Source organism: Carya illinoinensis, chromosome 10 (genome assembly GCF_018687715.1).
Source record: "Carya illinoinensis cultivar Pawnee chromosome 10, C.illinoinensisPawnee_v1, whole genome shotgun sequence".
Taxonomy (NCBI): Eukaryota; Viridiplantae; Streptophyta; class Magnoliopsida; order Fagales; family Juglandaceae; genus Carya; species Carya illinoinensis.
Window position 1 is genome coordinate 23670985 of NC_056761.1, and position 25870 is coordinate 23696854.

Consider the following 25870-nt stretch of genomic DNA (forward strand, 5'->3'; position numbering starts at 1 on the left):
AGTTAGGCACTAGTATTTAAATAAGTCTAGTATAATAAGTTAATAACACGTACTAATTTATTAAAGTATAATAACATGTAATTAGACACTAGAAAGTCTAATATATAATTAAGTTAGAAATAAGTTAGACATTAGTATACTAAAATGTAATTCTAATGTATAATAACATGTAATTAGACACTATACCCTTAGTCTTGTATAGAAATAAATTAGACACTAGTATAGAAATAACTAATAAGTCTAGTACAATAAGGTAATAACACATAATACAAATTTACTAAAATATAATAACATTTAATTAGACACTAGAAAGAAGTTATAAATAAGTTAGACACTAGTATAATATAATAACATATAACACTATAGTATAAGTCTAGTACAAAAATAAGTTAGATATTAACATATAAATAAATTAGTAGTGAATGATTTAATTTTAGTTTTTAATTTTGCTAAAAGTTGAAATTTGAAAGCTTACAAACTTTATTTTTTAAATGGGTTAATTATGAAACTAAAAAAATAAAAAAGAAAAAATCCAAAACTAAAAGTCCAAATCCAACTCCACTCTAGCAATTTAAGAGTTGGATTAGAATCAGAGTCAAAATTCAAATTTGAACTCTGACTAAGTCAATACTCACCCCAATTATTAAAATCCCCTAAAATTCTTAACTGAACTCTAAGATTCAGAGTAGAAGAGAAATAGATAGATGAAATGACTTCATAGCATTTATAGTTGCCCAAATAAGTTATTTGGACAATATTAAATGCTTTATGAATGTTATGAAATTCATTTCATATATCTGTCTCTTTCCTACTTTAAATCCCAGAATCTTTTCAAGAACTCTAAAAAAATCTCAATTATACGTCCTCTACCCGACTTATTTGCCTTTTTCCATAAATAAGCAGGCATCTACAACTTACACAAATATGTATTGATTATATTAAAGTTATATTTTATTTAATTTTGTTAGATTTGAATTGAAATTAGAAACTACAGTCTATTATCCTTTATATTTTTCCGCGAGATTACAAAACTTTCCGGGATCAACCTCATTGAGTCATTTCCATCATGCAAAGAGTGCAGTTTACTAAAATAGTTGTTAGCTCTTGCCATGTGAGTTTGGATGTTGAGAGTTGTGAATAGTAATAAAAGTAGATAAAAAATATTAATAAAGTAATTAATAATAATAAAAAGTAAATAAAAAGTAATAAATAGTTATAAAAATAAATAAAAAGTAATAATAAAATAATAAATATTAGTGAGAAGTGTTGAAAATACTCTTTAAATCCAAACGCAGAACATTATTCAGATTGGAGAAAGAGGGTGATTATTATTATTATTATTATTTTCGGTGGTGGGGGGGTCCCCAGTAAACAGATTTCGTTTGACGTGCTTTCTCGTCAGTCTTCTTTCAACTTTTCTTTGTGCTTTCCTCTTTCTCGATGTCCATTCTGGTCTTGTTTTCAAATGAAATCACCATCATATTCAAAGCTATACTCCCAGAAGCTACTGACTGGATACCGATTAGTAACTGATGGTTTGCTCCTGTCAATAGATATGAAACTGACCATTTATCTAAATTACAGTAGCAGCAATAAATATTAACGGATTATAAGAAAACAAAAACATCATTCTATCCATAGCTTAATTTGTGGGATGTTCTGGAACGATCCAATTACAAACTGAAGTGCAGCCACTAAAACAAGACAAAAATAACAATAGGTATGCTCCTCTAATCAGCATCCATTTCTTCCAGAGCTGCTTTAGCCGCTGCCTTAGCTTCATGGAGAAGCTCATCTGGAACCTGAAAGGAATTCAAAGAAAAAGAAATATCCTAAGATGATAGCAAAAGTGGCATGAAGCAATGCCACCAAACCAAATGGATAAACTAATGGCGGGTCAGAACCATAAATAGCTCGGAGGTAAAATCAATCCAACATCAGCAGGTATGGGATAGGAAACAACCAGGTTTGGTTTACACAATTTAAGAACGTGATCATGAGAAAGCCTTAATTTCCTTGCAGGGAGCTACAACTTGATCATGCATGCCTTCAAATTTCAATGGATATTTCCAATGATACAGGAAAGCTGGTGCAGATCTGTAAAATGGCACTTCCAGCACCATAATCTAGGTCCGGCCCTCAATGCAAATATAGGGAAGAGTCTAAAACTGCACACCTAATTTACCAAAAGAACCAGCATCTTGAGGAATTCCATAGATTCAGAGATAGGGAGTCTATAGATTCAGAGATAGGGAGTCTAGGTCAAGTTAAACAAGCCTAATGCCAAAATATTACATTCCAGACTAAGAAACACTTGATTTACACAACTTAATAAAAATAAAAACCTTTGTCAAGGACTCTAACAGGTCTTCGCCTGCTCTTTATTCACCTCCCGAGACAAAATTATCTCCAGTTTTTTTTTTCCTTTTAAAAAACTTCAGCTCTTCAATACTTTCTTAAAAAAAGAAAAGAAAAAGAAAAACAGAAACAAAACAAATACAGACAAACAAACTAGCAAAACTGAACCTTCAAAATAAAACTTGGGTGACCCTCAGCTATATATGAATAATTGAACTAACTGCAAAAGCATGCCACCCACAAGACACGGGCAGACAACTGGGCTGTTTAGACTAATGTGCAAGGGTGACAGAGAGAGGATACAATATCAAAAAATTAACTCAAAAATAGTAAGCTTTTTCACTGCAATTGAAATTTAGTGATACCTTCTGATGCTGACGGTTTGACTCATCACAGACCCAGCTCATTTCCAATTCAAAGTCCTTATCCTTTGCCTCATCATGTACTCCGTAAATGCTGCTTAGCATTAGCGTCAACTTGTCACTTTTAGAAACAAAATGACCAAAATACCTCATATTTAACACTAAATAGATACTACCCATTTTAAATAAAATGAGAAAAATCCTACTCCCAAAACCCACCTACTCCCAAAACCCACTTTGCAAAAATACAAATTCTTTCTTCCATTACCATCTCTTTAATATTTAGCTTCCAAAGAGACCTCCAATGGAGTTTTGGTTAGGGGTGAAAACCGATGGGTTCAGTGCAGTTTCGGTGGCAAACTGACGTCTCACCGACATTGGAGAATGGTGTTTAGAACCGGCCGAAACCGGTCAACTGGGGAGAGAAAACTGATAGTCTTGGTGTCGACGTGCGTTGGTGCGGTCTTCGGTCTGCCATCGGCATCTCTGGGACAAAGGAGGGAAGCCGCGCCATCGCCTGCCATGAGTCTGGGAAGAGAGTTGTAGAGAAAACCTAGGACTGAGGAAGGAGAAGACGGGAAGAAGAAGAAAGGGGGTGGGGATGGTTTATTAATCGCATTTTGAAACAGTGTCATTTGAGTGAAATGGCATCGTTTTAGATCCTAGAAACAGAAAATATATATATATATAAGAACGGGTCAACCGGTTCAGCGGTTTTTCACACAGGAGAACCAAAACCGAATCGGCCGACATCGGTTCCTATATATTTAACTCGCCCGCGGACCGGTTCTTCGCCGGTTCCGACGGCCGGTTTCTGTTAGTGGAGGTTGGTTTTTCGGTTTGGTGTACAGCCCTAGTTTTGGTCATGTAGGATAACAGGCTGGTGGAGAAATTGGCAGATTGTATGAAGGAATTTATGGTGGCTTGTTCTTTTAGAAATGTAGAAGATGGTTTCTTGTGGGCTCTTGCAGATGTTTAAGGGCCTAACTCCGACAACAAAAAAGGTATTTGCGGGAGGAGCTTAATGGTCCTTAGAATTGGTGGGAATTACCGTGGTGAGTTGGCAGGAATCTTAACATGACTAGGTTCCCAAGTGAAAGATCTGGTGAATCTCATCTTTGTTCCACTATGGTAGTGTAATGTTCAAGGGAAGGCGTGAAAAAAACTTTAGTCAATTTTATACTTCTCTAAAATCACTAATAAAATTGAGTTTCACCTATTAAAGATTTCTTGACAAATTATTGGAAAGAAGTGTAACATCCGGACCCCAAAAGTGTGATTTTATTATTATTATTATTATTATTATTATTATTATTATTATTATTACTATATTTATTGTTATTTTTATCATATATGTTTTGAGAGGGTATTTTGTTTTGAATAGGATTTCATCTTCCGATAACCGTAAGCCCCTTTTGATTCTCTGTTTGATTTCCTAATCAGGAACTAACACTTCAAAAAAGCTCTTATCCTCTCAGTGTTTCTTTCCTTGTGGAAGTAGTTTCCCAAAGTCTAGTCAAATTCAAACCCCTCCAGATCACTCACTATACCTCCCTTCCGCTCATCTATAAAACTCACCCGAGACCCTTAAGGAATAAACCCAAGAAATCCCTCCTACACAGTGAAAGAAACCTGCACTTTTTCGCTTGTGCCAACATGACTAGTTCTCAAATCCACCGCCACCCAGACTCTTCTTCTCTCACGGTGAGTCCATCACATGAACTTCCTCTCAAATGAACTCTTTGTATTTCGAAAAACGCTATGTACAACCGCGAGATGCTCCCGCTGCAGCCTCGTGTCCTACATGGCATAAAAAGCACAACGGTGTCGTTTTCTTTTGAGATAGGATTCCTTTGCTTTTTTTTTTTTTCTCGTCATTTCTTTCGATCTCCTTCTTTACCTCTTCTTCCCTTTGATTTCCCTCCGCGTTCTCATCCCATCAAGACCTCGAGAAACAGAAACAATTTCCCACTGGTTTTGGTGTCTCTTTGTGTTCTCTCTTTTCCATGAAATCTACGAAGCCACTCTATGTTTTCTCTTCTCCACAAAGCTCCATCCCTATTGTCCTCCCTCTCCCCCAAACCTCCAGCCCCGTTGTCTTCACCCCCGTACCAGAGCCAACAAACCCACGCCGACCTGCAGTTACCCACAAAAAACAAAGACAAGCTCGAAGCCTGGCAGAAGAACCTTGAGGAAAACAGAGGAAAGCAGAGGAAAATCTGTTTGGTTGCCGAGAAAATAGAAGAAAATCACACAAGACAATAGTCCCTAACAGTCTGTTCCATTGCTGAGAAAACAGAGAAAAATCACGCTTGGGTTTGATGACAAACAGAAAGAAAAAAAATAAGAGCCAGAAAGGGGAAAAAAAAAAATGCATTAGGGCATAGCAGACTCTCCATTCATTTCACAACAAGTTTTAGAAACCAAAAGATGGGTGATTTGGTGGGGAGGAGTTGATGGTGGGTGAAGAGAACGGCGAAGATGATGGGTTTTGAAGTTGGGTGAAGAGACGAAGATGGGGAGAAGATGAAGTGGGTGGCTCGGTTCGTTTTGTTGTTCAAATTAAACGACATCGTCTAGAGTGTGTGCCACGTAGGAGCCAAGGCCACGGCAGGGACACAGGCCGGTTGTCCCTAGCATTTCTGTAAATTATTTAGCTTGCTTTTGGTTTCTGCCTAGTGATTTAAATAATTTCTAAAAGACCCTTTCAACCCATGCACGTGGCAATTTGCAGCCCACTGTCATTTGTCAAATTTTTATGGTAATCCTTTTAAGCAAAATATCTTGTAGCCTCTGTACATGTTCAGACTTCAAACCTTGGTAATTACAAATTTACCTTGCTGCCTTTTTTCCTCAAATGTCCTTTTCAACTGAAAATATCTCCCAAACCTCTGTGCTTCTTTCTTTTATTTCTTCTGTTTCAGACTTTTCCAAAAAACCAGTTACTTATGGCTGCCCAGGTACCAAGGAGATTACAGCTGATAAGCACCACAAATTCTTGATCTGGCTGAACCCTAGGTGAGCAAATCTGCCGAGTTTTCATGTTCATAACGAAATTTAGACCATAGGGCATGCTCGAACACACACTCATCCATAAAATTCAAGTCAAGTTTTGTCACATGGTGCTGTCCCTGTTTTTAGCATCAAGAACACCAGAAAAGAGAGATTTCGTCACCAATTAAATACCTGAACCTTGACAATGCTGACATGCACGGCCTTTTAATTCTGTAAAACTATCATCAAAATCTGGAAGGGGTTGCTGTTAACAACACCAATATACCTTAGAGGCCAAAATTCCAGCATGATAGTCATCATTGACCTATGACTGAGAGCCCTAGTTCCATGTTTCCTTAAAAAAGTCATAAAAACATGATGAAATTTCCATCAAGCGTGAAAAAGGGAGTGCTGGCAGTAACCCCAGATGGCCTAAAACCGAAATTACCCTCATATTCCTAAGACTAGGTCTGAGCAAAATCATGTTACCTGTTAGGGGTTTGAATAACCCTCAAAACCACACATAGCATGACATTTAGATGAATGCATACATATGTTACAGCTGCTGTCAAAGTTTTGACAGCAACCTCTTCACTTTAGACAATGACTACAAGATCCCAAAGAGGCAGTACAGCTGAATGGAGGATGATTCCTTTGTGTTTGTTTTGGTGTTTATGGCTTGAGAGAAATGGGAGGTGCTTCAATGATTGTGAACACACAATGGGGGAATTTAGGGATTCTTTTTTCAGCACGTTAAATTTTTGGGTGCACAATCTTGTGAGGGATTGGATATTTGTAATGCCTTACTTTAGCTCTATTTTGTTTTAGCTTGTATTTAGGTGTATTCTCTTGTATACTTCATGTGTACTTGGGCTATGCCTATTTACTTGGAATAAAATCTCTTATTACCTATCAAAAAACTTCTCGTTGTTTATGTAAACAAAATGAAAAAAATGCTCTTCTTGCAAAGTTATAAATATGTAAATGCTTCAATGACGATATGATTTATAGTCCATTCATTGGTAGCCCATGTTACATGTACCTTTTATTAAAAACATAATGAATGCAAAATGAGATTGCATGTATGCTGCCACTTGCCATGATATATGTATAGAAATATCATATGCTAAATGAATGAAAGATAAAGAAAGGAGAGGAAAAAAGAAAGATAATGAATGCATACTTTAAGTTAATTGTTTTCCCAATGGGCCATGAGTGGAGAAGTTTTAAGGTACGAGGGGAAAGCGGTGATTGCAACACCGGGAATGACTTGCTGGCAGTGTGCCTAGTAATGTCCTTCCCTATGGAGTACAAGGTTCTTTCGCGAAAGTCAAGGGAGGAGCCATGATTACAAGGACCACTAACCCTTTTGCAAGGGGTAATAGTGCGTTGGCAATAGACAGATTAAAGAAAGTCTACATAAATATGTATATGACTGAAAGTTCGACTGAGAATGCCTTTTATAACTAAAAATCTATCTTATTATATTGTTAACTATATGATGTAACTGCCTACTGAGTAGTCGAATAATATTTGTATCAATTTTCCAGGTGGAGGAGATTGTGAGGATGAAGCTGTAGGACAAGACATAGCTCAAGAGATGAGATGGAGGTCTCAATAGACTGAGAGCTAGCATTAGAGAAAGTAGCTTTTCCATGCTGTCTCAGGAACCTTTTAAAATAATGATTTCATGATTATTAATATTTGAGACGTTTGGAAAAAGCGCAAGACTTGGATTTTGTTAATAAATGCTATTTCAACTCTTTTATCTAATAAATTTCATTTTTTTTTTTTAATTTATAGAACCTTTTATGCCTGTCTTGTATGAAAATCTTTTAAATGTTAGTAGCATTCCTAACCCTAGAGGACGGGAGTGTTACATTAGTTGCTACCCTTAAGTGGACAGTACAATAACTACCTCCAAGAGTGATATCCCCATTCAATGAAAGTCCATTCCTTAATTAGGTAGTAGGAATTTGATCAGGAATTTATTTTTACCCATAAAAAAAATAATAATAATAAATAAATAAAAAAGAAAAAAAAATGATTAGGAATTCATGTGGTAATATGTGTATGCTTGAATAGGTGATTATTGACATATTCATTTGTTGCTCGAAGCTAAGAGGTAAGTACCTATGACCACACGTCTATTTTTTCAATATATATATAATGTTCCTTCTAAAGTGTGTAGTAATCATGCATATATCTTTATTTCTTTAGTATAGATGTAATGTTCTTTCTCTTAAATCTTGGGTTCAATTATTATAAAGCAAAGATTATCTGTTGATGGCACTTTCGATGTACCCTTTACCATAAAAGCATGTGGATGGATGTAATGGAATTTTATTAAAGCTTCTGCTATATGATGATCTGTATATATGTAGTAATGATTTTGAATGAATGGAAGAAAGAAAAGAAAAGAAAAATTATGAATGATTGCATGTCTTTTATGATTGTATGTCTTGCATGTGTTCTTCAATAAGATCTTTGATAACTTATCAAAAAGAAAATCTATAAAATAGAGAGGAAAACTCTAAAACTAGATATTGACATCATAGAGGCAAGATACAAAATTTACATAACAGTAGTAACAACACTCACATTTTGGCAACTTCAACAACCCCTTGACGGCAAGTCAAGTCTGAAAGCCTCAACTTTTCAATCTCTCTGAAAATATTATTTCATTATATCAGCAGCATCACTTTAATATGTATTCTAGTGCAAAACACATAATCAAAATTCAATTAAAAGAACTATAATCGGAATAAGTTGTATAACTGATGAATTAAAACATTGCAACATAACATAACATAGCAGCAGCACTCATCTAGATTTTAAAATCCTTATGGACAAAATTTAGTAGCATTACATGCCCCACGCCTGATTTACTACCATAAGATATCTTTCTCTGAGTAATGTAGTCCCATAAGATATTTTTTTTCTGGGCACCGGGTGTTTGGAACAAGTCCTGACAAATCCTAGGGGTGCACAAGCCCTCAGCAATAAGTTTCCTCCAAATGCACCTCGAGTAATTCAATGAGATATCCCCCCTCATAAATTGTTTGCAGCCAATCAAACCTTAAATCTGGAGGGAGCATGCCATCAAGACCAAGGTTTTAGCACTCAAGTCGAACCCTAGGGGGTATTCTTCAATAAGACGTCACGATTATAATTTACAACCATGTGATTGTACTAGTTAAGACTCATGCATATGTTACTTAGGGCTCATTTGGATTCAGAGATAAAATGATATAGTTTTATATGAAAGTTGAAATTTGAATAAAATATTGTTAAAATATTATTTTTTAATATTAATATTGTTTTGGGATTTGAAAATGCTGAATTGTTTATTATATTTTGTGTGGGAATTTGGAAAAGTTGTAATAATGAGATAAGATGAAACACTCTCTAAATCCAAATGAGCCCTTACATTACTAATAACCGTATAAACATGACACCACCATATTCTTGGGCCATGTTTGGGAACAAAGTGTAATGTAAATTTGATCAAAATTTTCTTTGTACAAACATTTTTTACACCAAAACAATCTCAATCATCAAAACATCTTATCTTGATTTTGTCTTTTTTTTTTTTTTTTTTTTTATTTTTATTGACACCAGGAGTCCAGGAACGGCATCCCGACTAATCCCGAGGGTGCACAAGCCTCAATAAGAAGTTTCCCGCTAAGTGCACCACGGGTAATTTAAGGGGAAAATGCCCCTGTCTGATGGACCCTAGAAATTGTTTACACCCAAGGGGATTTAAACCTTAGACCTGGGAGGAGCATACCTCCAAGCCCAAGGCCTCTACCACTTGAGCCAACCCCTATTATCTTGATTTTCTTAACAAAAAGAAACCAAATAAATTTTCACAACTCATAAAACCTCACAAAAATCTTCTTTCAAAATATATTTTCCCCCACCATTTTTATGCATTTCTAAAAACTTTCTCAATCCAAATATATTGTTAATGGGTCTTTCCAATTTTACAAAACCCCATAAAGGCTATGTTTAAATTTTTTATAAAAGTTTCACAAATTTTCAAGAAAAGCGTGCATACAAACATCCCATTAACTTTCATCCAAATAACCAGAAAAAGATAGTTTATTTAATAAGCACAGGAAATATGTAATTCTGTAGCAAATTAACTTCATTTTGATTTTAGTTGTGGCAGATCTCTCATGCAAAATATACCAATTAAAGCATTGAAAAGTACAATACCCATTCAAGACGTCCTAAGATCAAACTTTTGTAGAAGCATAACCTTAGGCAAGGTTGGGATGAAGTCACCCACAGGCAGGGTTAAGGCATGATAAGAATTATGACAAAAAGAGAGCGAGAGAGAAGTAAATTTTTGAGAAGTTTAAAAGTAGGGCTATAATAACATCAATTGGAAAATATGTGTTCAACGAAATTGTGAAGTTGTAATACATCATTTAGCTGCTCCATGAATTTGATAAACAGCTATAACTTACGTTTTAGCTGCCTGCCTGCCTTTTCCAATTGCAGCACCAAAGTACCTCTATGACAAATGCCAAAAGCCATTTTGGAACAAAGAAAAACAATATAACTCAATATTACAATTGATTCATGAATAATGATGATTTAAAAGGCAAAAGAATTGATCTTGTTCATTTATTGTCGATTTTAATAAAAAAATTAACTCACATATGAAATGCCTGAGGGTTCAACAATGTAAAGTTGTGGTCCATCTCTGTCATAGCCACCAAGAATAACTCCGCATCCAAAAGGTCTGCAGCACCATCAGTTATTCCCCCAAGGATAATAATGAGAAAAAAATAAAAATGAATGGAAACTACTGGGTTTGTCTCGTCAAACCTGAGCCACCAATAGAGTGTACACAGATGAACATAACTAGCTACACGATCAGCAAGCTCCTTGACAGGAATTGGTTCACCATATACACTGCATGAAAGTCCCATGAAAATGAGATAAAAGTGCAACAATGTAAAAGGCAGATTTGAGACTTTGGACGGATCATGACTTTGGGCTAAATTATAAGGGCATATTTCCATTAGGGGTCTTATTTTTTCCTTTATAAAAGCAAATAGGAGCATGTAATTCCAGGATGCAAACACGACCATATATATGAAGTACATGGTTACCAGTAATCAAAAATTCATAAAACCTTGCCCGCCAACCAGGTTAAACAGATGCTTCAATTGGGTTATGAAGCCATGTAAAAATACACTTGTTTCTTCCCCATGTCATAGTAGCTGGCATCACGTAGCACATAAGGTCTGAAACAGGACCATCGGTAGGTGATACCAACCAGTTGACGGGTAATATATTGTTTGAAACTTACCTTTAAAAATTATATCCATACAAACACACGTGTATATATATATATGTTGTTCAAGACTTTTGAGATGCAATGGGTCCGAAACTAAAAAAATGGTTAAATACTAAAACAGTCTGTGATTTACCTTTTGGACTGATTAGTCCCTATACTTTTCATGTGCTTTCAACCTTGATCATTTTGATCCTTCTATTAATATGCCATTAATATTCTGTTAAATATGCCATGTCAACCCAAATGATAAATTGACATGTAAAATGAAATTAAAAAACAGTTAAATCACCAAAAATTTAAAATAAAATGGTAAAATTTTGGGTGGCAATCTAGGCACTTAGGTTGCAACCCAAGCCACAACCCACATGGCCTAGGTCACAAACATGCGACGCTTGGGCTCCACACTAGGTTGCAAGTCCCAACTGCGACCTAGACCACACTTGAGTCACAAGAGACAAGTCACCACCCAAGAGATGCCTGGGTGTGTCTGGGCACGACCCAAGCACAGCCTAGATCTTGCAACCCAAGCTGCCTAGGTGCAACCAGGATTGCATCCAAGTTCACCACCAAGGTGATGCTTGGGCGGGGGTCACCACCCAAGCTGATCCTCCTAGGTCACAATGACCAATGTTGCCTAACTCGCCACACAACTTGGGTCAAGACCTAGGATGCTAGGTTGCAACAAGATTTTATTCTTTATGTAATTTTTAATTTTAGATTAATTGTTAATTTCTTTTACAAATCAATTTTCCATTGTGGTTGAGGGGGCATATGTAATTAACTATTAACAGCATACTAATGGAAGGATCAAATAAATCAAAGTCGTAAGCATGGGGATTACAATGTTCGAATTGGAGTATTGGGACAAATTTGTCCAAAAGGTAAACCACAACAACGGACTTAGTATTTAACTCAAAAAAATAAATTAAAATATCATAACATTACAGAGAATTTGTAGTAAACTAAGAAAAATCCAAGTCATATTTAGTTTTATTCCAAAAGACTAGTCAATGTTACAATCGGAGTTTCTTGAAATCATTATAAACCACAATAATTTTTCCCTGCCAGACAATGTTAGATCCCATTTAACACCCTTTCTATACTCAATCTAGGGTGTACAATCTAGACCACTCAAATCCTAGACAACCTCATCAAGCCTTCCTACAATGGTACAGATCAAGTTCCACATTTCTAACAAGATATTGACTTTACTTATCAAAAAAAACAAGATATTGACTTTGATACCATTTATAATGATCTAAGAAACGTTCAAAGCCACATTTAGGCTCATCCTCCAAAAGAATTAGCCATTTTCTCTCCGTACATTTTCATGTCTTCATGCATTTTCGTAATCTCATCACCGGCACTCCTCACTGGGTTTAAGTCCCTTGTTCCTCGATGCCTTCTGTCGGGAACTTCCCCATTTTCTTTTTCATTATCGTTTTTCCTTTTATCTATTTTGGTTTGTGGTGTTGGTTGGTCACGATGGGGTGTTGCAGAGAGGTGTTTATTGAGCAGAAGTCATTTGCATTTAGGAAGGAAAATGAAAGGTGGTGGAGAATCACAGAGAGCAGTCGCTGCGTGGTGAAATACATTTTGGCGGACCACGAAGCTCTAGGGTGGTTGGGTTTTGTCGTGATGGAGTGTGTAGCTTCCCTGGGTTCATCTAAGTTCCTTAGAACTCAAAGGAAAGGTAACCAGGTGCTAGTTGTGCAGAGGGGTTGCAATCACAATGGCAGATTTTTCTTTGTTTCGATGGTTGGCCACGAGAAGAGGAGAGGCCTGTTAGTGGTGCCGAAAGGGAGGAAGCGGGAGGGGTGGAGGAACTTCAGGGATACCTTGAAAGAGCTCACCTCTCCTTCCCCTATTTCGAGTGGGAGAAACAAAGTGGGCGGCAGAGATGGAGGCACATTGCGGGTGGTTCATTCATGTTTGATGGCAGTAGGTTTTCGGACATACAGCGAGGTGACCCAAGCTCAGCGGGTTATGCCTTGAGCCGTGAAGCTTGCAGAGTTGCCAGGTATCACCATTTCGAAAGGTGCTCAGAGAGGAGAGGAAGATGGTAGCGTGATGTCGGGTGTAAATGAGGAAAGTATGTTAAAAGTGTTAGCTGAAATGGAGGGAAGAGTGGGGGTACTAATGGAAGATATAAACTTGCTTAAACGCTTCATTAAAGGAAAGGGAATTATGCAGATGGGCTTGGGCCGAGACGCGGGCTTTAAAGACATAAGGCAAACGGCTCAGTCTGGGCCTTCAAAGGGCCCTGGGCCAAGCAAAACAACAGGCCCTAAGTTTGTTTGGAAGGCATCTCGGGTATCAACCAATATATCGGCCAAGGGCTTGAGCCACCCTGTCAAGATCCCAACAAAAATGGTCCTAGGACAAGGTCCTAGACATGCAGGACATCCGAGATTGGGCCACTTATGGGGTCGAGCTTAGCTTGGAAGACTTCACTATGGGCCTAGTATAGACCCTAGAAAGATTGCGGGAATGGCACGGGTCAATTAGAAGATGGCTCACGTCTTTCCATTTGACTAGGCCATGGCTCAGCCCTGACAGCCCATTGACACTGCTGTTGACATGCCATGACAGCCCCACAGGTCATGCCTTGACATGCCCTGACAGCCCCACGGGCCATCAGCATGCCCAGCACCATCAGCATCATCAGTATGCCCAATACCATCAGCATGCCCAGCACCATCAGAATGCCTAGTAGCCCATCAGCACACTCACAGGCATGTGATGGAAGCCTCACTCTCACTCACTTGTAATTGGCGTGATGGGTGATTAGATCTAGGGTTTGTTGCTTGTTGGTTTGCTAGCTCTAGGGTTACCTCAAGGCAACACAAAGATCCAAGTTGGTGAAAATCAAGACTAGCTCGAGCTAGCACTTAACTCTCAAAGGTTTTGAAGAGAAGATTCTCATTCATTGAAGAAAACATAATAATAATAATGATGAAATAACAATGCAAACCAAAATATAAATAGGAAAAACCCTAGGGTTGTTGCCTACACCTTCCCCTCTTACTTCCTTAACCTACATCTAGATCGAGATCTCAATTTCAGATCCAAGCCTAAGTTTAAGGAATCCTAAGTTTAAAGAAACATCTAATGCCTAAAATAAAGGAAACAAACTAGGAATTAAACAAGGAAATAACATAAACATATCATAAATAAATAAATCTCTAAATAAAAGGAACATGGCCAGCCACCACTATGAATGGCACCCCCACCCCTAAATTTTAGGAACTTGTCATCTTGTCTTCCAACCTTCTTGTCATCCAACCCTTAAAATCAAGGAATTGGCCAACACATGAAACTCCTCTAGTTACACTTGTCTTGGACACCCAACTCACCACCCAAGCCATGCATGCAACCTAATGCAACACTCCTAGCCTCGGCAAGCCTAGTCCTCCTAGTAACGTTGTGAATGGCTCTTCTTGCATCTCCATCAGCATGTGCATGACAGGTCCACAGACATGTGATGAAGATGCAAGAAGAGCCATTCACAATGCCACTAGGTGGGCTAGGCGTGCCGAGGCTAGGAGGGTTGCATTGGGTTGCATGCATGGCTCGGGTGGTGAGGCAATGGGCATCCAAAACAAGTGCAACTAGAGGAGTTTCATGTGTCGGCCAATTCCTTGATTTTAGGGGTTGGATGACAAGATGATAAGGTTAGATGACAAGACGACAAGTTTCTAAAATTTAGGGGTGTGGGTGTCATAGTGGTGGCCGGCCATGTTCATTTTATTTAGAGATTTATTTATTTTTAACATGTTTATGTTTAATTCCTAGTTTATTTCCTTTATTTTAGGCATTAGATGTTTCTTTAAACTTAGGATTCCTTAAATTTAGGAGTGGATCTAAGATTGAGATCTAGATCTAGATCTAGGTTAATGGTAGAGAGGGGAGGCAAGGTGGCACCAACCCAAAGGTTTTTCTATTTATATTTCGGTCCCTTGCATTGTTTTTTATTTTTATTTTTATTTTTATTATTATTATTATTATTATTATTATTATTATTATTATTATTATTATTATTATTATTATTATTATTATTATTATTATTATTATTATTATTATTATTATTATTATTATTATTGTTTTCTTCAATGAATGAGAATTTTCTCTTCAAATCCTTTGAGAGTTAAGTGCTAACCTGAGCCAGTCTTAATTTTTACCAACAACCAATTTGGATATTTGTGTTGCTTTGAAGTAACCTTAGATCTACTCAACCATCAAGCAAAAAACTGTAGATCTAATCACTCAACACGCCAATTACAAGTGACTGAGAATGAGGCTTCCATCAACATGCCATGGCCTGTGCATGACAGCCCCACAGGCATGCTATGGCCCTTGCCATGGCACACACTTGACAACACCGCTAGCATGCCATGGCCCCTGCTAGGGCACACGCACGACAACCCCACAAACATGCCATGGCACGCACTTGATAGCATCACTAGAATGCCCTGCCATGGCACACCTATGTCAGCACCACAGACATCCCGTAGGCATGCCAATGTCAGCACCACAGACATCCCATAGGCATGCCATGGCACGCCCAGAACAGCCCAGCAAGCATGCCACGGCTCCAGCCATGACATGCCCTTGACACGTGGTAGTACCCAATAGCTTAACACTCAGCAGCAATAGCAGCAGCGAGGCTAATGGCATGCCCCATTAGGCATGCCATCCAGTACACAGCTCCAGCCAGTGCCTTGCAGCACCAACACCTAGGCCACCTGCCTGGGCCAGGCAGAGCCAGCGCACGGCACCATGTCGTGCCCACCATCTGGCCAACACATGACACCATGCCATGCCCACCAGCACGCCAAGGCCATGCCATGACATGCCTTAGCACACATCAACAGCACACAGCCTGGCCATGTCAGCGACGCACATAGCCATGCCAGCCATGTCAAGCAGCACTCGTGGGCAGCCCAACGCCCAAGCCCATGCTTAGGTCATGCCAGCCACATGCACAGCTTGCCCATGGCCAATGTCATTGGCCAAATCAAGCCACCAAGGGCTATTGTCGTGGGCCCCCATGGGCCCCATGCCACTATCATTAATTATTTTAGTCATTTCATTATTTAGGGAACCTATTAGGATTTCCAACTAGGTTAGTCTATAAATAGGACCCTTAGCATTTCATTTTACATCTTTCGGCATATTTCCCTTGTGGAAGGACTAGTGACTTGAGATTATTCTTTTCGGTGCTTAGCACTTGGGCTATTTGGGTGCAACTCGTGTGAATCCTAAGTAGAGAATCTTCAACTTGATGTTTGTGAAGGGGTGATGATTCATTTATCAATCTTATGAGTATTTTCGTTTTTCCATTCAATTACCTATCTTTGTTCTTGTTTATTTCCTAGTTTGTCCATCTTTATTTTCTTGTGTATCAAACATATTCTAAGCGTTATTCTTACTTTTCTTTGATTTCTCAAAATATCCATATATACCAAAAAGAGAGTCTTCATCTTTCCTTTGTTGAGTCATTTATTCTGTCCATATATATTTTCCTACTTGTTCATATATTTCCATTGATCTTATAAAATCTTGCACATTCTCACATTCCAACACAAATCACGCCTACCATATTCAATTCCATATTTTCCATATCCTTCATTCATATAACATCCTAGATCTACCATTCCCAAGAGATCTAGCCAAATTACTCATTACCACATACTTTCCATACACTTTCCTTCATAAGCCTCCATAGATCCAAATCTTATCATAGATCTATTCCATCAAGCCATAAAACCCTAGATCTATTGCCTCAACTATCCTAGCCAAAAACCCTAATTCCCATTAGGATTTCCTATATTTTAGGAAACCCTAACCCTAGCCTCCACCAATTCCTAAATCATTCCCTCAAACCCTAAAACACTTCCCACACTTTTAGATCTCATCCTATACATCACAAATCCTAATATCCTTTCCATTTTTGACCTAACCAAAACCCTAAACTACCCAAAACAACTCTTCCAAAACTCGCAGCCCTATTCATTCACCATTAAATAGCCTCACTTCACCATATCAACCCTAATCATCATCCAAGTGGTGCCAACACCCAGGGTCATCATCAAGCCGTCCTACGTCGCATCAAACACACAAATTCACCACTTAGATAACCCGAATTCATTATCATCATCAAATCCATTACTAAACACCATACCTTCATTAACGTAGGAACTCTTCATTGCCATATCCTAGCCAAGACCAAGCAATACGACGAAGAACATTCAATCATTAGAAGGCGACACAAGACCAAAGCATCATAGTGTTTAGGGACTTGACCGAGGTCCCTAACACAACCTCCTGTGGCATCGTTACGAGCCCAACCAGACCCCTTACCAGCACAAAAAGATTCGCCGGTTGCCGTCGAACATCACAGTGGGTCTCAACAGTCACCTCGACGAGAGGAAATGGAGGAGGGATGGTTGTGGAGGAGTTGGTAGCGGAAGGGGAGGAGGCGGATGAGGCTTCATCGAGGGAGGTTTCAATAGGGGAGGATCCTTGGAGGGAGCTAGTCCCATGGGTGGGTGATTTATTCGTCGGTGGTAGCAGCGAGAGTGAGACAGTTTGGCTCTCTGAGGTATCGAATGGGATGTCTACTGAGGAGTTGAATGGGGAGTGCAGTATGGCTTTCTCAACAGGGGCGGAACTGAAGGAGTGCAGTCTGGCTCTTTCATCCAAAGGGGATGAGAAGGGTGGAGGAGTTACGGGGGAGGTGGGGTTTCTAAGTGGGGGTGATGAACTGAAGGAGTTGGGTAGCCCCACTCCTCTTTGTGCCATCCCACCCATTCCAAACCCTCAGGCACGGGATTGGGTGGCAGAATTACAACAATGGATTGGGATTTCGTGTGAAGGTTATGGGGAGCAATTTAAGGCCCTTTTAGTGGCTATCCAAGTAGGTAGATCAACGGCTATGAAGTCAGCGATTAAAAAAGATAAGAGAGCTGAAAAGATTGGCGTGCACTAATTATGACAATAAGGAGGATAGTGTTGGGCAGGAAAGGGTGAAGGGGCGGGGAAGCTGTTTAACTCATGCATCCTAAAATTTTGTCGTGGAATGTTAGGGGGATCAACGATGTCAATATGCAACTTCGCATCCAATCCCTTCTTCGTAGTTGGAAAGTGGATATCGGGTTTGTTTTCAAGAGACCAAGCTGCATTATGTTGACAGAAATATCATTCGTAGCTTATGGGACTGTTCGTTTGTGGGGTGGACCTATTTAGCCTCCTTGGGGGCCTCAGGTGGGGTGTTGTTGATGTGGGATAGGAGTGGTGGAACTAGTAGAGGTTTACTGTGGGAATTATTCTATTGCGGGGTATTTCAAGAACATTGAGGATGGGTGGGAGCAGGCTCTTGCAGGAGTGTATGGGCCTAATGTTGATAGAGACAGAAGTTATTTGTGGGAGGAATTGGCGGGTTTGTATACTTTATGGGAACTCCCTTGGGTAGTGTGCGGGGACTTTAATGTTGTTCATTTCCCTCGTGAAAGGGAGGGGGGCTTCCTCTTTGACAAGGGCGATGGAGGATTTATTGCAGCTGATTTTTTATCTTAATTTGTTTGATCTCCCCTTGCATGAGGGAAGCATTACGTGGTCTAACAGTAGAGGAGGGCCAAGGTTGGATAGATTTCTAATCTCTACTTCTTGGGAGTCTCAGTATCCAGATTTATGTCAAAAGCGATTGCCTCGGGTTTGCTCAGATCATTTTTCCAATATGTTAGACCGTAGGGGCATTCAGGGGGGGTAAACGTTATTTCAAATTTGAGAATATATGGCTTCAATCAACTGATTTCGTGGAGAGGGTGAGGAATTGGTGGGCCTCTTATTCATTCCATGGCACATCCAGTTTCATAGTGACCACCAAATTAAAAGCTCTAAAGTTTGACTTTAAGCAGTGAAATATTGAGGCTTTTAGACACACGGATGAGCAAAAGAGTCCTCTCTGGGAGGAATCGAATTCTCTAGAAGCAGGGGGGCTAATGAGGAGAACTCTTTTGAGGAAGGTTGAGGTGGTGGCGAAGATAGAGAGGGTTTTGTTGTAGAAAGAAATCTCTTGGAGACAAAAATCTAGGATGTTATAGTTGAAGGAGGGAGACAAATGTACTAAGTTCTTCCACAAAATGGCAAACTCACATAGGTGGAACAATGTTATAGAGGGTATCCAATCGGGAGAGACATTGTATCAAGCAACGGAGGATGTTCATATAGTGAGCTACTATGAGGAGCTTTTTAAAGAGTCGGGGGGGGTGGGGTGGCGCCCCAAATTGGATGGTTTGTCTTTTGACCAGCTAGATGATAGTATTGCTAGGTGGTTGGAGAGACCATTTGAGGAGGACGAAGTGCATCAAGTGGTGCGTAGTATGTGTAAAGACAAAGCCCCGAGACGCGATGGTTTTTCTATCACTTTCTTTCAAGAGTGCTGGGATGTGGTGAAGAATGATGTGATGCGGGTTTTTCAAGAGTTTCATTTTTGTCACAAGTTCGAGATGTCCCTTAATGCCACTTTTATCGCTCTCATTCCAAAAATGCAGGGGCCATGGAGCTGAAAGATTTTTAACCCACAAGTTTGGTAGCAGGGATTTATAAAATCATTTCGAAGGTGCTAGCAAGTCGTATGAGTTTGGTGATGGATAATATAATCTCCAAACCTCATAATGCATTTGTTCATGGCCGTCAAATTACATATTCAGTTTTGATAGTGAACGAGTGCTTGGACAGCCGGTTGAGGGATGGTGGGAGTCCTTTGCAAGCTGTATATGGAGAAGGCTTACAACCATGTGTGCTGGGATTTTTTGCTCTATATGTTAAGGAGATGCGGATTTGGTGATAGGTGGTGTGGCTGGGTTAAACATTGTGTTTCAACTACTCGGTTCTCCGTGCTAGTCAATGGGGAACCTTGTGGATTTTTCCAAAGTTCGAGGGGTTTGAGACAAGATGATCTGTTATCTCCTTTTCTTTTCTTTTTGTAATGGAGGCATTGAGTCGAATGTTGGAAGCTATGATAAGGGGTCAGTTCTTGGCTGGTTTTTCTGCAGGAAATAATAGTAATGGGTTATCTATCTCCCATTTACTGTATGCAGATGATACGTTAATTTTATGTGATGAGGACAGCGGACAACTTAAAGCTTTAAGAGCTGTACTCCTGTGTTTCGAGGCAGTTTCGGGTCTCAAGGTAAACTTGGGAAAGTTTGAATTGGTCCCGGTGGGGGAGGTGGAGAATATAGACCACCTAGTTGATTTGTTGGGTTGTAAAGTGGCAGCTCTTCCTTTGAGTTATCTCGGACTTCCTTTGGGAGCCTCTTTTGAAGCAAATTCCATTTGGGACAAGGTTGTAGAGAAGGTAGAAAAAAGATTGGCGGGTTGGAAGCGGCTTTACCTTGCAAAAGGTGGAAGAGTAACTCTTATCAAAAGTACCCTTTCAAACCTTCCCACTTACTATCTCTCTCTTTTTCCTTTACCGGTGGGAGTGGCTAATCAGATTGAAAAACTATTTAGAGAGTTCTTGTGGTGTGGTTTGGTAAGGAACACAAATTTGATCTTGTGGGGTGGCCTAAGGTGTGCAGTCCAAAGGAGATGGGAGGTTTGGGGGTGCGGAATTTGCACACTTTCAATAAAGCTTTATTAGGAAAGTGGTTGTGGAGATTTCAATCGGAAGAGAATTCGTTGTGGAGAATGGTAGTGGAGGGGAAGTACGGATGTGATTGGGGGTGGAGCTCTAAGGAGGGTAGGGGGACTTATGGGGTGGGTCTTTGGAAGTTTATTAGAAAGGGGTGGAGGTGTCAACAGGTGGCCGTTTCTGATGTGCTGAGTCGTGCTAATGGCATAGTGCATTGGAATTTGTCTTTTTCCAGAAATGTGCAAGATTGGGAATTGGAGGAGGTAGTAGGTTTTTACATTTTTCTTACCCCACGAAGATAGGAGGGAAAGGGAGAGATAGAATACTGTGGAAACAATCAGGGAACAAAAAATTTTCCGTCAATTCATTTTATAAGGTGCTGCAAGACCAGCCTATGAGTTCCCTTGCAAGACCACCAGAATTGTTCCCTTGGAAGAGTATATGGAGGGTTCTGGTGCCATCGAAAGTTGAATTTTTTGCCTGGACTGCTGACAATTTAAGGAAAAGGGGGATGATTGTGTAGGAATGGTGCTACCTCTGCAAGAAGAATGGCGAAATGACTGATCATATTTTTCTGCATTGCGAAATGGTGAGGGTGCTTTGGGATGGCATTATATGTAGGGCTGGGTTGAAGTGGGTCATGCCCAAGAGGGTGGTGGATCTCTTAGCTTGCTGGAAGAGGCACCATCAAAGTTCACAGCTGGCTGCGATGTGGAGGATGATTCCTTAACAACAAGGAGAGAACAATGGGGGAAATCTGGAATTTTTTTGTATTTTCTTTGGTCCAATGGTTTTCGGCTATTGTACTAAAGGGAGGGGATGTTCATGAGTTTTTGATTTCCTTTCAACTTGCTAGAGTGTAATTAAGTGTCCCTTTTGTATACCCCCTGTGTACATGGGCTTTGCCTAGTTGCATTCAATCAATAAAGTTTATTACTTACCAAAAAAAAAAAAAAATTCTTATCTCAGAAAATGTGAGATCTCGTTCATCATCCTTCCTATACTCACTCCAGAGTGTTACAAAAGGTCAAGAGAATATATGAGAGAAAAAAAAAGAAGGTTTTTTTTTTTTTTTTTTGATAACCTTGGGTGTCCGGGCCAGCTTACGCACACCTCGACTAATCCCAAGGGGCCCTGAAGTTAACGACCAGGTAAATCCTCCAGTGGCCCTGAGGGGACTCGAATTAGTGACCATTGGGGAGCAAACCCAAGGCCTGACCAATTGAGCTACCCCTCGGGGTTAAGGTTTCACACATTAATTGGACATGTACCGTAAAACCAGACCAAGTCCATGTAAAACAAAATATCCAAAAGTAGACAAGCAATTACAAAATATAAAGTTTTCTATATAGATGCACTCACACATTAGGCACTTATGATGAAACCATGACTGTAACTTTTCTCCCTCTTCTTTTTTTTAGGATAAATACCATCTATGTTAGGGAGCCAGTCCCTTACCATAATATCCAGTAACATGATTTATGAAAAATGAGTGCACGACACGTGCTGCAAGTGACTGCAAACCTAGTAAGCCAGGTACGAATGTCCAATTTATTTGTTTGCATTGGCATTTCAACTAAGCAAAAATGTAGCCATGTGAGTTATGACCAAATATGCATTCCCATTATAGTTTGTAATTCTTCGTAACATAAACAGATGGCATCATCAGATGAAGTAAGCAGAATAAGGCTGTTCAAGAGTCCATTACAAACGACCTAAGCCATTTCTTCTAATATGAGCCAACACAACATATTGACTTCCAAGATGTATCAGGTCAGTAACTAGAATAGCCCTTGGATTTCTGACACGTGTTGAGTAAGAAGTCAATCAAGGCAGGTAGAACACTGACCTTTTGCTATACTCTCTAGCACCCTGGAGACTATTTACTTACACTGTTACAAAGCCAGGAAGAAGAACTAAATTCAGGTCTACAAAACCAATAAACCTTTCATATTGATCATGTTTCAAGCAGGAAGTCAATAATGGGTAAACAAAATGCTGACCACCCGACCCTATGATATACTCATGAGCACCCCAACTGCTCTTGCCACTACTACAACATCTCAAAAGAAGAATCACATTCAGATCATCTCTCTCCTCTACCTCAATCTTTACACGGCACATTTACATATCCTCCCTCTCCCTCATTGCCACCTCACGTGTAACCCCTCAATCCCAAATCTGGAATATGAACAATGCACATAATAGAGTTGATAAGTTATAAAGGTAGCCATGGGTGTTAGATTCCACATTGACTACATATTAAGTGAAAATGGGCTTCATAAATGATTTACTTTAAGATTAAACTTTTCACATGTGTATCAGAATACTCGAAGATATAAGCATTAGTTGACCTCTGGCGAACAACAATTTGCTTTTCCAATCTAATATTCTCTCTCATTTTCTCCAGGCAATGCTCTCTATTCTCTTGGGGAACCAATCTAGACAAATTTCAAATTGAAGTCTTTTTTGCAATTATAGCATAGATATGGCCAGCGCTTTCCTTGGGTTGTTACATATGGTATTAGAGCCACCTAATAAGGTCAACTACTCAATATTGAAACATTGCATAACATGGCCTAGACCTCCAAACGAGGACATCAGGAATTTAATAGAGGGAGTTTGTAACACTCCAATCCCACATGTGGGATATGAATAACCCACATTTGTACAGACCTAGGGTGTGCAAGCCTTGCACAAGCCCGTTGAAAAAAAGAGGACCAAAAATCCAGTTCTTCATGGTGGATCCAACTTTTTTTCAAAGAGCCTGCACAGAACTTGCACACCCTAGGCCTGTATCTAGCATTACTCTATAAAGAAATGCATAGATGCTAAGTCCGACACTGGCTACCTACAAGCTAAAGTGGGTTGTACAAGTGATTCTAGAAATGTTTCAAAATAACTAGTCTTTTTGGAATTCATAGCGCAAATGTGGCTAGCGCTTTCCCTGGGTTGTTACAAAGAGGGTGTTGCTTCAGCTCGAAAGGAAATTTTTTCACTTCCAAACCTCGTCAAGTCAGAAGGCAAAATGATTTTTTTTTTTTTTATATTACAATATGCAAATATCTAGCAAATTAGTTTGTACATTTACAATGTATCTTTGAGGCATTTGGTTGAAGGATAGCAAGTAAAAATGGGAAGAAAAGAAGGAGAAAGATTTATCTTTACATATAGAAAGAGCTAGTGATGAGAAACTGTGACACTAAACAGATATTCAGGTTCAAAATACAAACCTTTCATAATTAGTAGCTTCAGATTTGGCACGGGCAACAATTTGCCTCCCATCTGCTGCTAATCCTGCCACAGCCTGTATTTGAAAAAAAAAAATATATATATATATATATATAGATCGAAATAGTATCTAAGAATAAGATGTTGGATAAGGATAAGATTGATTCTAGCCCATTTAAGAACAAAACTATCTGACACTACAATAATCATTCTACCCTTATTGCTTGGGTTATAGATTCTCCATGCGTTTAGGCAAAAAGCTGTTTGAATGTAAACCTCAGAACTGAGTATAGAATGACAATTTCCACCTCAAAGAGTGTTCTTTATAAATAAACATGGCTCGTCTTAACTCTTAAGGAATGAAAGCTCCCATTTATGACAAAACCTCCAATAAAGTCAGCTTTTACTCCTGCTTCTTCCAGCTTTCCAAAAGCTCACTTGATCAAGTTTCATTATTACCTACTTATTTGGAAAATAAAGGAGGCAACAGAAATAAAGGTTACCTTTTTGCAAAGTCACATGAAGATTGGACTGTAAAAATGGTTTTAGATATAACTCATAATCATCACATAAAGTCATTCAAGTATTGAGTGAGTGCTTTGGAGATCAAATATTTACATATAGATTTTTATGATACATGTTCCTCTGCATTTCTGCATACATCTTTACCTTATCAAGGGTCACTTCTAAAGAAACCCAACAAAACCATGGGTAAGAACACTAAACCAAGTCTCACTTAGTAACAAGGAGACTTAAACATATATCACATAATTGTGTCATTTGCAATGAAGGCAGATGAAATATCCAAAATAATTACACCAATTTATACCAGAATATTATATAGCAGCATTTACATCCGATTATAACCAAACAAAATGAATAATTGGAACATATAATACCATGCCGGAGTGGCGATGAACAGAATGAATTCTTCGATTGGAACCAGGTAGCATCATCTTCGAAGCAATTAGCTTCTCCACACCCTAAATTCCCCGTGAGAATATATCGACATCAGAGACTGCCCGATATTCAAATATATAAGAAGATAAATTAGAGAAATATTTTACCATTACAATCCCATCTTTGCATTTGATGCCAATCACAGTCCTGGAATAATAAGAAAAATCAAAATCACCGAACAAAGAAAAGGTTTGAAACTTTGTAGCCAGTAACATGGTTGGTTCTCGGATAATCTCATTTGGACTAATAAGCCTATGGTTTTGTGGCTCCGGAACCAGATGAAGAAGAGAGAGAGAGAGAGAGAGAGAGTAACCCGCTGTTGTCGACGGCCTTGGCGGCGTACTCGATCTGGAAGACGCGGCCATCGGGGGAGAATGTAGTCACTGAAAGATCATAACCCGTTCCTATGCTGCTCATACTGTCGCCTGATCCTCGTTTCGATTCTCCTTGCTTCTTCTACTTCTCTGCGTGTCAGTCTTCAAATTTACTTTCGAGCTACGAATGACTAAAGCCTCCCCCACCCATTTCCTTCTCTTTCCTCTCAAGAAATTCACTCAGCACCGGACTTGTTATTATTATTATTATTAGTATTATTATTGTGTTTTATTTTCTACCATTTCGCGTAGTTAAAAAAATTAATGCAATTTTGGTTTTACAAATTATCTTAATTTATTTTATATTATCTCATTTTCACATCTAAATATTATTTAAATATTAATATTTTTTAATTCAAAATTTTTAATTTTTTTATCTGATCATTACTTAGTCATTACAACTTTTTTAAATTTTTAAACAAAACATATAAAATAATTCAACTTTTTTAAATTTTAAAATAAATATTATGTGAAAAAATTATATTCTAACAATATTTTAATTTTATAATATTTTTATTTAACTTTTTATCTCTCATCTTCCTAAATCTCATAAAATATCTGAATTTAAATTATTTTATTACTATTTATAAATTATTTTATTACTATTCACAAATTAAGAAGACTGGTGACTAGTCAA

The 25870-nt window shown here is 38.7% G+C and overlaps 1 protein-coding gene across 1 annotated transcript; it reads right to left on the reverse strand.

The window, feature by feature from the left end:
• Positions 1–1522: 1522 nt before the first annotated feature.
• LOC122279478 (proteasome subunit alpha type-3-like) lies at positions 1523–25421 on the reverse strand. The gene is made up of 10 exons (XM_043090158.1): positions 25173–25421; positions 24967–25006; positions 24799–24882; positions 23902–23975; positions 10554–10640; positions 10383–10467; positions 10190–10236; positions 8316–8381; positions 2724–2814; positions 1523–1802 (listed from the first exon to the last, which is right to left on the reverse strand). The coding sequence occupies exons 1-10, from the start codon at positions 25274–25276 to the stop codon at positions 1731–1733; spliced, it is 750 nt and encodes a 249-aa protein (XP_042946092.1). The 5' UTR covers positions 25277–25421; the 3' UTR covers positions 1523–1730.
• Positions 25422–25870: the final 449 nt, after the last annotated feature.